Source organism: Meriones unguiculatus, chromosome 2, assembly GCF_030254825.1.
Source record: "Meriones unguiculatus strain TT.TT164.6M chromosome 2, Bangor_MerUng_6.1, whole genome shotgun sequence".
NCBI lineage: Eukaryota > Metazoa > Chordata > Mammalia > Rodentia > Muridae > Meriones > Meriones unguiculatus.
The window spans coordinates 169,267,182-169,280,618 of NC_083350.1; the positions used below are offsets into that span (position 1 = coordinate 169,267,182).

Below are 13,437 nucleotides of genomic sequence, written 5' to 3' on the forward strand. Positions count from 1 at the left end.
AACAATGGCCCCTTTTCTACTTTCCTGGTTTCTATGGGTGCTCCAAGTTAAAAACAGAGGTGTAAATATTTAATGTTAGGACACAAGTATAAGAGAGAACACATGAGGCTTGTCTCTCTGGACCTGGTTACATCATTCAGTGTAATATTTTCCAGTTCCATTCCTTTGCCTGCAACCCTTACAATTTCCCATTTCTTTGCAATTGAATCAGTGTTCCTTGTTTATGTGTACCACATTATCATTACCCATCCATTAGCTGATAGATATCTAGGTAGAGCCCTTCTCCTAGTTATTATGAATAGACTGTCAGTGAACATAGATGAGCATCTATCTGTGTGTTAGGACATTGGGAGATATGCCCAGAAATTATAAATCTGGGTCAAATGGCTGTTCTATTTCCAGCTTTTTGAAGAAACTTCACAATTATTTCTCTAGTAGCTGCATCAGTCTTTAATCCACTAACAGTGAGTAAGTATTCGTCTTTCCCCACATCATCTCCAGCATTTATTATTATTTGAATACATTCAAACAGTCTATTTGTCACATAATGGCTATTACTTGTAACAAGAGACTATGTATTTAAAATTGCCAAGAGTAAATTTTGAACATTTAAGTATATGAGATAATGGAAATATTAATTGGTTTAATTGTATTATTTTTGAAAATTATTTGCTCACTAAATAGATACATGTTTTAGTAAAAATGACTTTTGAGAGGCTAGAGAAATTGCTTAGCAGTTGAGAACATGTCCGGCTCCTGTCGAGGATCCAAGTTTGACACTGAGCATCCGTGCTGGGTGGCTCACAACAGCCTGTAACAGCTCCCTGGGAGCTGGCTTCGGCAGGCGCTCACAATCACCACACGTACACACCCGTACACAAACACACACATGTAATCTGAAATAATAATAATAAATATTTTTATTATTTTATGTGTCTAGCTGGGTTTTTTTGGTTTTGGTTTTTGGGTTCTGGGTGTGTGTGTGTGTGTGTGTGTGTGTGTGTGTGTGTGTGTGTGCAGCATATGCTTATTTGATGCCTGTGGAGATCAGAAGAGTCCACACGTTCTTTGGAACTGGAGTTACAGGCATCTTGAGCTACCATGTGAGTGTTGGAAATTGAACTCTCTGGAATGGCAACCAGTGCTCTTAACTGCTGAGCCATCTCTCTAGCTCTCAAGTAATATCAAATTTTAAAATATCTGTAATAAAGGGGAAACATGAAAAGCTAAGTAGGAAGACCCAGTGGGTAACCAAAACAGTTGTCAAGCCTGAGAACCTGAGCTCAAGCCTCAGGACCCAGATGCTGGAAGAAATGACCAGTTTCCACAAGCTGTCATCTGACCTCCACACACATAAAACAAAACGAAAGGAAAAAGTAAGAAAGTGATCGCTGTCTAGGAAGACAGCTAAATAATGAGGTTTTTAACTCCAAGTAAAACACAAAAGCCAAGTTTTAAAGCTAAAGACTTCAAGAGGCGGTGTAGAATGAGGTGTCTTCAGAGGTCTGTGAGCACCCTGAAATTGCACCCACAGCTCTGCTTAAATGTGTGGTGTCTGGTGGGTTCATGGCGTGTGTACATTTTTCGTTAACAGTCTGTGCACACAGGAGTGAAAGACATAGCACAGTTGGTGGAAATTTAGCTGGCATGCGCAAAGCCTGGGCTGGACTCAAAGAACTACTTAACTCAGGATACAAGCCTTAATCCTAGCACCAGGAATGGAAGCAGAAGAAGCAGAATTAGAAGTTCAAGGTCATCTTTGGCTATGTGGTAAGTTTGAAGCCAACCTGGATTACATGACCCTGCCTCAAAAAATAAATAAATAAAAACAATTAAAAATTTAAAAGTTCTGTGACACAAAAGCACTCGAGAAAATGAAGGACTATTATTTCAATTAATTCAGTAGACAGTTAAGAAAAACAGAGCTGTCATCTTGAAGCCCTAGCATGCCTAAGTGTGCAAATTGATGCAAGTCATGGAGAGTTGCTAAATGCTTAGTACATACCTCGCACAAACAAGGTCCAGCGCAAGGCAATTGTCTCCCTGAAGAACATATACCACAGTGACAACATTCCAGCTCACAAAGAAATACCAAATAAGACACAGTTAGCAACCTCACACAGTAGCAAACCTCTGATTCCGGAGAAAAAGAAAGTTAGGTGAAGTCATTCAAGAAAATAGTTGAGTCTAATTTGGAGTACATTTTCTGTGTAAATTCTCTAAGTATGAGTTTCAGTGTGGTAGTGTATAGATGACAATTTAAAGTATTTAATCAAGTTAGAAAGACAAGATTCATAAAGCAAAAGTGTTCTTTAGAGCTTTGAGAGGAAAAACTGGTGTCTGTGGCAAAGGTGATTGAGCGGACACTGCTCTCAGCAGTGGCTACCCACGCCAGTAGCTTCCTATCACCAAAACCGTGTTAGAAAATAAGTTCTCAGAGCCCTGCCCATCTCTTCTGCAACAAAAACTGAGACTGTGACCCATACTGTCCATGTTTTAAAGTCTCCCTGGGATCATGGGAGTGCGAGGAACCCTGAGATCTGAGGATCACTTCTCTAAAACAGTTTTTTTTTTCAAATATTAGCCTGTGCAATAATCGTTGGAGCAATTTTTTAAAATGGAGAATTCTGACCCAATTACACAATTTTCTAGTCAGAATCTTTAGGAGACGAGATTCAGGTATACAGCTATGTTTAGCTTTATGTTATGTTATTTTATTCTAATTTATTGTTTGCATAAATTGTAGCCTAGAACAGTGACATTGAGAGGAAAAAGGAAACAAACACAAAAATGTTTTAAAATACAGAAGATTCAGTCAAAGGGTATAATAAATCTCCAAGAACTCATCACGTGGTGTCAACGTTTTGCCTGTCTTGCTCACATGCTCCACTTTATTCTTCAGTTATTCTTCTACAGGAATAAATTCAGGTTACCATCAGCTTCCCAGCAGGGGGTTCACGTTAATCACTCCCAGACCGCCTTCCTGTTGCCAGTTGCTATTATAGTGAGCAAAATTGCTAATAATTACCTAATATCACAGAAATATAAAATGTGTTTGTGGAATCAGTCCACCCCCAGCATTCACTTAATAACTTCATATTCTGGAATCATTTCTTCTTCCTCCACTCCTTTTCTCTTGTTTTCTTCTTTGTTTTTGGTTGGAAGGGGGAAAGGAAGGGTATCTGGGTTGTTTTTACTTCTGGAAAAACAAATTGTTCATGTATATTATTATTGGAAATAATGTGCCTCATCAAGACATAGTCATACAAGTATATAGTGTTCTTTGATCATACCTAGTCTCCTGTTACCTTCGCTTGTCTCCATCCTTCCTCCAAGAGCTGCTTTCTTTACTCAGATAGTCCTTTTTCTACTCTCACGTCTTTATTTTTTTTTGAAAGGTTCTATAGATTTTATTGTTAGCTCATGTGGAACAGATAATAGCAAATCACATCCGCAATTTCAGCATGACCAAGTCTCTAGTGATTGAAAACATTGTGCTGCATCTAATGACCATGATTCAGCATAAAGCCTCTCTATTCATAGTACACAAGTCCTACACACTACAGACTGCAGATGAAGAAGTCTTTGTTTCCCTCCAGTGTCTTCTCTTGGAGCTATACCTGACTTTGTTACCAGTTTTCATCTGAATCCCTTGGAGAAAAAGATGATTTTGCTCTTGTTCTTGGCCAGGACCCACTTGATTCTGAAAGTCATGTTATAAGACAAGAAGTTGTATATACTTATAGATAGATAGATAGATAGATAGATAGATAGATAGATAGATAGATAGATAGATAGATGACTATATCATAGTGTATATATTTGAATATACAATATTATATGAATTCTTTGTATTATGGGGGGAGGTGTCATAGCATGATTTGAAGATCAGAGAACAAATTGAGAGTTAATTCTTTCCTTCCACCAGATAAGTTCTATGAATCAAAAAGGTCATCAGGCTTACCAGCATGTGCCTTTATCCACTGAGCCATTTCACTGAGTCCTATGTCTTTTACTTTTAGATATACATTTAGATACATGAGACAAAGCATATGATATTTGTCTTTCTGAATCTGGCTTATTCAGTGACCTGATCTACAGTTCTATCCATCTTGTCTTATGATGTAAGTTTGATCCTCCTCATGGTTGAATAATACTGCAGTGTGTGTGTGTGTCTGTGTGTGTGTGTTCCATTTGTATGTCGACACAGGCTGATCCCATGACTTGGCTGCCACGAACAGAGCTTCAGCATTAGTTATTTGCTGGAAAGACAGGCTTGTGTGTTCTGTATGGTTCTCCTCATTCAGTACGTAGCTGCTCCTTTCAGCTTCATTTCAAACACTTACAGTTGCATCAGAACCTTGTTTGCTTAAGTTTGGGCAAAAATACTTCCTGAGTGTCCTTGTGACTTTTCACTGCACCCAATGAGGAGGCACATGCTTCTTGCTGAAATACTTGCAGTGCTGTTAAACTGATCTGTGGATGCTGGCATTCTCACACAAATCACTGTGGATTTCCCACCCCACGCTAGGCCAGGAGTCCCTGCCTCCTCTGAGTGGAGGCAGTACCCTCAGACACTGTGAAGTGGGGACTTCTCCAGCAGGTCTCTCAGAGATCACAGCTATGGTACTCACTTTTCAGAAGAAGAAAAACAAATAGTGATTGAAGGCTAATATTTGATATGCAAATTCAATACTACCAAGTACATTAATTTGGCATTTATAATGGTTTGAATTCCACCAACTATATAAATATTATTAGTTAAAAAGAATCACTGTATTGGGTTCCCCCCTCAGGTTTTATTTTAGGTTGAGTTTTATTATTTGTTTTTTGGGAGAGCTAGTTGTTTTATTTGTTTTCTGAAACAGGGTCTCACTGTTTATCTCTGGCTGGCCTAGAACTCACAGATATCTGCCTACCTTTGCATCCTAAGTGCTTAGATTAAAGGTGTTTGCATGTCACACAGCTGAATGTGATTTTAAGTTATCTAGCCCATAAGATATATATAGTATATCCCATGTTTGTCTTTCTCCTTCTGGGATATTTCACTCGGAATGATCTTTTCTAGATCCCACCATTTGCCTGCAAATTTCATGATTTCCTCCTTTTTGATTGCTGAGTAGGATTCCATTGTGTAAAATACCACAATTTCTGTATCCATTCCTCCGTTGATGGACATCTGGGTTGTTTCCAGGTTCTGGCTATTACAAATAAAGCTGCTACAAACATGGTTGAACAAATGTCCTCGTTGTGTACTTGAGCAAATTTTGGGTATGATAAACATAATGAAATCAACACACCTAAAGAAGATAATCAAGAAGACGGACACGGGTGAAGATGATCAATCCTCATTTAGAAAGACAAATGAGATGTGCATTGAACGTATGACAGGGGTCTACCACAGAAGGCATCTGAAAGACTCTACCTAGCAGTGTTTCAAAGCAGACACTAAGACTCCTAACCAAACCCTCAGCAGAGTGCAGGGAATCATATGAAAGAAGGGGAGTTAGTATGATATGGAAAGGATAGGAGCTCTACAAGGACCAAATATATCTGGGCACAGGGTCTTTTCTGAGACCGACACTCAACCAAGGACCATGTATGGATATAACCTAGAACTTCTGCTCGAATGTGGCCCGTGGTAGCTCAGTAACCAAGTAGTTTCCCAAAGTAAGGGGAACAAGGACTATTTCTAACGGGATCTCAAGGGCAGGCTCTTTGACCTCCCCACCCCACCCCAGGGGAGGAGTAGTCCTGTTAGGCCACAGAGGAAGACTTTGCAGCCAGCCCTGAAGATACCTGATAAAACAGGGTCAAATGAAAGGGGAGGAAGTCTTCCCCTATCAGTGGACTTGGAAAGGGGCAGAGAGGAAACCAGGGAGGGAGTGTGGGGTTGGGGAGGGAATGAGGGAGCGGGATACAGCTGGGACACAGAGTTAACAAAATGTAACTAATAAGAAAAATAAAATTAAAAGAAAAAAGATATATATAGTTAAAAAATATATAGTGTTTTATATATCATTTAAAAGTTTTTTTTCTTTTTTTAGATTATATTACTGTAGTTGTTTAAATAAAAAATAGATTCATCTATTTGAATGCTTGGTCACTTTAGAGTGGCACTATTTGAAAAGATTGGGAGTTGTGACCTTCATGGAGAAAGTGGCTTTGAGGTTTTCATAAGCCCAAGCCAAGCCCAGTGTCTCTTTTCTTTCTGTCCCCTACACAATATGGCATTTTGTAGTTTTGCTGCTACTGTTGTGGAAATTGACATACTCTTTGAAAACAGATAATTGGCTAAAAATAAACACACAAAGTCTAGAAGACACAAACTTCCAAATATGCCCCAGAATGTTACACCTAGCTAAGTGAAATGGTCCACACACCCACATTTACAGCTACTCAAGGAGATTGAAGCAGGAGGATTCCTTGAATCCAACATGGACAACACCAAGATCATGGTCGCCAAAAAGCAAACATCAACAAAGTACTCTATTTTTAGTTTCCAAAGACAGTGTATTATGAAAGTGCTCCTTTCCCACAGCCTTACAAACACAAATGATGTCAAACATTTTTATCTGTTACATAACTGTAAGCAATGGTCTTCAGTATGGTTTAAATTACATTCATCATTATGTACCAGAGGTAAGATCAAAGGTTTTTCAATGGCCCTTTGTTTTTTGTTTGTTGTCTTTTCTTCAGCCCATTTATCAATTTTGGAATGAGGCTACAAAACATCTTCTAATCTAATTAAAATATCATACTCAACCTTGTTGTTTAATGTGTTTTTAGCCATAAATAAGCATATATATCCTACTTTCTTGACACAGAGAAATTCCCTGGAATTTCTCACATTTTATTTCTATAATTTCAAGCAAGTTCCTAAGGTCCTAAGATAGCAGCCTTACCAGGCCACAGAGGAGGACAATGCAGCCAGTCCTGATGAGACCTGATAAGTTAGGGTCAGATGGAAGGGGACTTGGAGAGGGGCGTGGGAGGAGATGAGGGAGGGAAGTGGAAGTGGGAGGGACGGAGGGAGGAGGCTACAGCTGAGATACAAAGTGAATAAACTAATTAATATAAAAAAAAATAAAAATTTAATTTAAAAAATTCTAGCTTCCAAAAGACAGGAAACACTGCAACTATTTAATATGAGACACCTTTAATGATCAGTTTTATTCCTGTTCTTCTCAGTTCTTCTAAATGGTGTCAGTTTAAAGTCTTCTTGCCTGAAAGACAAAACATTTCATTAGTAAAGGGGGGAGCAGGGAAGATCAATTCTAGAACAGTTACACCAGGAACAAACTTTCATTACCAAAACCCTTACTTTTCTAGAAGAAGACAACGTAAATCACTATGATGCAGCCAACAATCCATCCAACCAGGAGAAGAATGGGGACTGTGAGGCGTGGCCATGCTGAGTCTGCTTCGAAGCAAAGAAAACAGGGTGATGAGATTCCCTTTGGCATTTAGCTTTACAAAGCAAAACAGTGAAAGATCCCTGGTGAAGCTAAGAAGAAGCATGCTCTAATCAGGCTCACACATGACTGTTCTCATCTTGTTTTTCTTCATAACACACCCTGCAACTGAATTATAAACCATGGATATTTGAACTAGAAGTCTTGGTTTCAAACCAAGGGTCCCCCTTTTACAGTTCTATGACCTTGTACAATTTTGAACTTGAAGCTTCTGTCTTGGCAGTAGAGCTTGCAGTTTCTCCCTTCTGGATGTTTCCACAGTCAAAAGATACAGGTGTGTAAGCGTGAACCACTGTGCCTGGGTTTCGTGATGGGTGTAGCAGCTGTTTACAGAGTAACACCCAGTATAACTGTGTGGTAATTCCTACTAAGAAAATGTACTTATAACATACAAGATTAGATTGTTTTGAGAGTTATTCTTGATCTCACTAACTGACTTTAATATTGAAATTCACAGGAAAATTAAAACATCATACCTTACATATGACCATCAAAAAATTATTTCTTTAAAATTATTCACTATCACCACCATCACTGAGCTTAGCTATATGGGTAACAATAATCCAACACACATAAAAGACACTTATATAATGCTTCCTGTGTCTCCTGCTTGTACTGAGTCTGTAAAAGGTAAAATCCATAAACATGGCTTTCTGCAATACTCATTGTATCTCAATCATGTTCATTCAGTAAACACACACACACAAATATACCCCCCCACACAAAATTTTTGAAAAGCAGCACAGAATGGCATCTTATGGAATTATTGTCTCTGTGTTAAGGAACAAGACATACTCTTTTTTAAAACTTATTTTTATTTTTTTCACAATTTATTTATTATATATCCCGATTGAAGCCCCCTCTCTCAACTCTGCCCTGTACCACCCTCCCTCCCTTTTTCCCCCTATCCCCTTCCTCTAGTCTACTGAAAAGAGGAGTTCTCCTCCTCTGCCATCTGCCCATAGCTTATCAAGTCTCATCAGGACTGCCTGGATCCTCTTCTTCCTTGTCCTGGCAAGGGCGCCTCATCAGGGGTGAGTGATCAAAGGGCAGTCAAAGATCAAAGAGCAGTTCATGACAGAAGCAGCCCCTGCTTCCCACATGAAGACTGAGCTGCCAATCAGCCACATCTGAGCAGAGGTGTAGATCCTCTCCATGCATGGTCTTCTTTGGTTCATCAGTCTCTGCAGGACCCCCTGGGCTCAGATCCTTTAGTTTTATTGGACTCCTTGTGGGGTTCCTGTCCCCTCCATGTCCCTCTAACCCCACATGACACACTCTTAATTGAAGAACACAATGAGATCATATGACATTAGCTAAGAAAAAGAATGGGTGTTCTCTAGCAATTGCAGTTCCATTACGATTTCCATCACTCCAAATGTGAAGGGTTGCTGATGCTATTAAAATAAAGTCATCAAGAGAAGCAGTACTTCTAAATTTAGAAGATCATTTCATAATAGCCAACTTTATGAAGTTTAAATGAATTTTAATAGTTTCAATGTTTTCATAAAATGTTGAAAACTCTTTTATCTGACAAAATGGGCCTTTCCTTGCTTCTCTGAATCATAACCTTGAAGAAGGCATACAAAATACGGTGAGGGAAAAGCCTCCTTCTAATCTACCATGTGCTGCTGCTTTAAAAGTAAAGGAAACATTGTGAGACATACTTCAGTCTCAGTTAGAAAAAAGGGGCTTGGGGTTTTTGTTGTTGTTTTTTGTTTTGTTTTTTTGTGAATTAACATCATTAGAGTGATGGTACATGACAGTATTTAATTATTCTTATAAATGATTCAATACTTCTGTCAATTTCAAATAACTTGAAAATTCATAAACATTCCAATTAAGTATAAATGTTTAATGCAAATGTATTTTAATAACATTTTATAACACATTTTAATAAAATTTGCATGTCATTGGGCTCTAAAAGTAAATGCTCCTTTATTTGCTATGTGTTGTAAAACAATGCAGTTGTCTGTGCATTAACCAACTATAACAGCATTGATTACCTGTAAGCATCAACATTTTCATTTCTACTATAATTTGAAACATCATTCAGAAGCGAATGTCTATGAAACCCAATGTACTTTCCAAAACCTCACTTTAAATGCAAGAGCCTTTTCCAAATGCTTTACTCTTTGTCCAATTCCAAGCCTACCCAACTGGCTACCACTGGAAGCATTTTTAAGGGTACTGCACTATGGAGGGACACTGCCCTGGTAAAAGGCCTGGTGCCACTACTTTCTAGTGACCATGGACAAATACTAAACTTCACTATCTTGGTTTCCTTAGCTGGAAATTGGGGGTGATAAGAAATGCATGTCTCAGAAGGTTTCTGTCAATGTTGAAGGAAAAAAGTCCATATATGTATTTTAAAACTGGTTCTCAGACAAAGATATATTCAGTCTGCCTATTTTATCATATTGGAATCAATAATTTTATATAAGCATATAAATATGAAATAAAAAATAAATATGAATTATAAAAATAATTCAGATATTGGAGCATATCAGAGATGCTTAAGCGCAATATTCTCACGACAATCATAACATAGACTCAAAGAAATGGGCGGACATCTCCAAACTCACATGACAATCCTGCAAACCTGACACAGAACTCAGCTTCCTTACTTCTGGTCCAGCAACCCTCAAGATCTCAGATCTAGTTCAATATTGAGAAACAAGTAGTTTATAACTCACCTTTCCAAAAGAATGCCATACCATTATTCTGTTTCATTGATCATTTCAAAACTATTCATCCTACAGACATGGTCCAAAAATTGCACAGTTAATGGACCTTTTGTGCAGCCCCTTAAAAACATGTAACTAATGATGCGTTAACAGATCCTGCTTTCCTCAGGATCAAAATGCTAAGAAACAAAATGAACTAGTCTGAAAGCTGTCTTTGCAAGGAAACCCCCATGCCTTACAGCTTACCTTTTTCAGCCATTATTTCTATTGTTGGTGGCTTAGTCAGGGCCCACGCGACTCTTCCTTATTGTTATCCTGTGCCTCTTTGAACTTTAAATAGAGAGATATCTGAAGAGTGTGGCAGCTGCTGTTCTCCTGCTGCCAATTGTCTACGGGGTGACATTGGAAAACACAACCCCTCTGTCTCCATTTAACCTTTATTGTGGAGGAGCCAGAGGCTTTGGATGTATGTGACCTAGCAAGTGAGGAAGCTGAGTTTTCTCAATGCACACATGAGCAGATTGTTTATTCGCCTATTTTTTTTTTTTAGATAAAAAAGGAATACTCAAGGAAAAGGATATGCAAATTAAAAACAAAACTGAGAATTCGATTAAGAAGGAAGGAGGGCAAAACATTAGGAAGAACAGAAGCTGCAGTTGGAAAGACTTGGGTTCGAATTACAACCATGCAACTTTCACAATGAAGTCCAAGCTCCTTAACCAGGGTACCAACTGGATTTCAAAGGCAATAACAATATTTATTGCAATGGCTATTCTTGGTTGATACATAAGCAATTACATGAAGAAGTTGCTCAAATGCCTCCTGTTTCTACTCTCATTAGCATGCTGGCTGCTGTACTTACAGACTCGTGCTATGTTCCTTATAATTGGTTGACCGAAGAGGAAAGACTAGGGCCTGGCTTACTGCTGGTTGCGCACATTGTGCAGCCACTATCCATTATTGGACAAATGTAGAATTACATCCCCTTTCTGGGACCACCCTGGAGGAAACCAATGAACGGAAATCTTCACAGTGGGCAGAACTTTGGGCAGTACACACCACACCATCATACATTTTGTTTGTTAAGGGAAATGGCCTGATGTGCAACTAACTATTCGTTGATTCTTGGATTTTAACCAAGAGATTGGCTGGATAGTCAGAAACTTAGAAACAGTGTGATTGAAAACATCGTGAGAAAGACATATGGGGAAGAAGTATGTGAGTCCATCTCTCCAAATGGGAAACGGATGTGAAGATACTTGTGTCGTATGTAAATGTTCATCAAGAGGTGATTTCAGCAGTGGAGGAGTTCAATAATCAAGCAAATAAAATGACCTGTTATGTGGACAGCCTGCCTCTTTCCTCAACTTGTCATTGCTCAATGGGCCCATGAACAAAATGGCCATGGTGGCAGAGGTGGAGATAATTTACAGTCTCATCAACATGAACTTCCACTCACTAAGGCCGACCTTGCTATAGCTGCTGATCTGCCAACACCAAGCCCCAAATATAGCACCATTCCCCAGGGTGATCAGCCAGAGACCTGGTAGTAGGTTGACTATATTGGACCACTTCCCCCATGGGAAGGACAATACCTTGTTCTTACTGGAGTAGTTGCTTATTCTGGTTATGGATTTGCCTTTCTTGCATGTAATGCTTCTGCCAAAACTTGGACTTACAGGATGCCTTATTCAACATCCAGTATTCCACACTTTATTGCTTCTAACCACCAAACTCCCTTCACAGGCAGAAAAGTGTGACAGTGAGCCCATGATCATGGAATCCACTGGTCTTACCTTGTTCCTCGCCATTCTGAAATAGCTGGTCAGATAGAAATAAGGAATGGCCTTTTGAAGACACAGTTATCACACCAATTAAAGTGACAGCAGCCTGGAGTGCTGGGGCGGGGTTCTCCAGAAGACAGTATATGCTTTGAGTCAGCCTCTAATGAATAGAGGTACAGTTTCTTCCATAGTCAGGATCTATGAGTCCAGGGATCAAGGAGTGGAAAAGGGATAGTTCCACTCCCTCTAACCCCTAGTGACCCACTAGGAAATTTTTTGTTTCCTGTTCCTACAGCCTTACGTTCTGCTGACCCAGAAATTTTGGTTCCAGAGAGGGAGCACTTCTGCCAGGAGCCAAAACAGACATTCCATTGAACCAAAGGCTCACACTCCCCACTGGCCATTTTAGGGTTCTGATGTCCTGAAGTCAACAGGGTGAGAAAGGAAGAGCAAGCAGTGTTAGGAGAAGTGGTTGATCTAGATCGTCATAGGAAAACTGGATTGTTTCTCCACGATGGAGGTAAGAAAGATGATGTCTGGAGTGGGAGAGCTCCTTCAGGGCGTCTCTTGGTGCTACCGTGTCCTGTGATTAAAGTCAATGGAAACTACAGTCCCCAGGAAAAAAACTAATCCAGGCCGAATGACAAAGGGCACTGACCCATCAGAGCTGAGGGTGCAGGTGACTCCTCCAGGAAAAGAGCCCAGACCTGCTGAGATATTCGCTGAGAATAGGGAAAATACAAAATACACAGTAAAAAAAGTTACTTATAAATACCAGCTAAGGCCATGTGACCAGTTACAGAAATGAGGATAATACTTGACATGAGTGTGATGGCGTATTTTGTTAAGAATGTGTTTGTATAGGTATTTGTGTTTTCTTTCCTTATCATGTGATGTAAAATTAAAGAGAATATTAATGGTTATCATATTTAAGTTAAATGTGATAGTAAAAGAATGTTCATTAACTGACATTGCCACATATTCTAAATTTATAATGCAGTTGCAGTTGTATATGAGATACTTATATCATGTTTAGACGTTATTAAGACCTGCCTCATGTTTTTATTTGGAAATCAATCATGGCATAAAGAGATATGATTATTTGTCACATTGACTCAAGTTGGCAAGGGATAGACTTGTGATGGCTATTTTATTTGTTAACTTGACTACATCTGGAATTGACTAAGAGCCAAAAATAAAGGGCATACCTGAAAGAAAGGGATTTTTGCTTAATTTTAATTAGGAAGATCCACTTCTAATGCAGATCTTTGAGGTAGAAAGACATACACTCCAGATCTTGAGTTGGGAAGAAATGTCTTTAATCCAGATCATATGTACTGGAAAAACCTCTAATGTGGACCACACCGTCATTGGAAGCCTATGTAAGTACATGGAAGAAGGAAGCTTTTTGCTCTTTGCTTGCTCTAGTCTTGCTAAGCAAGTCCATTCCTCCACTGACACTAGAGCCCACTTCTTCAGGATTCAGTATAT

The 13,437-nt window shown here is 39.1% G+C and overlaps 1 protein-coding gene across 1 annotated transcript; it reads right to left on the bottom strand.

The window, feature by feature from the left end:
* Positions 1-7,131: 7,131 nt before the first annotated feature.
* Positions 7,132-10,546, bottom strand: Strit1 (small transmembrane regulator of ion transport 1). The gene is made up of 3 exons (XM_060376939.1): positions 10,409-10,546; positions 7,325-7,420; positions 7,132-7,226 (listed from the first exon to the last, which is right to left on the bottom strand). Exons 1-2 carry the CDS (start codon positions 10,419-10,421, stop codon positions 7,329-7,331), a joined length of 105 nt encoding a protein of 34 aa, XP_060232922.1. The 5' UTR covers positions 10,422-10,546; the 3' UTR covers positions 7,132-7,226; positions 7,325-7,328.
* Between the last annotated feature and the right edge of the window lie 2,891 nt (positions 10,547-13,437).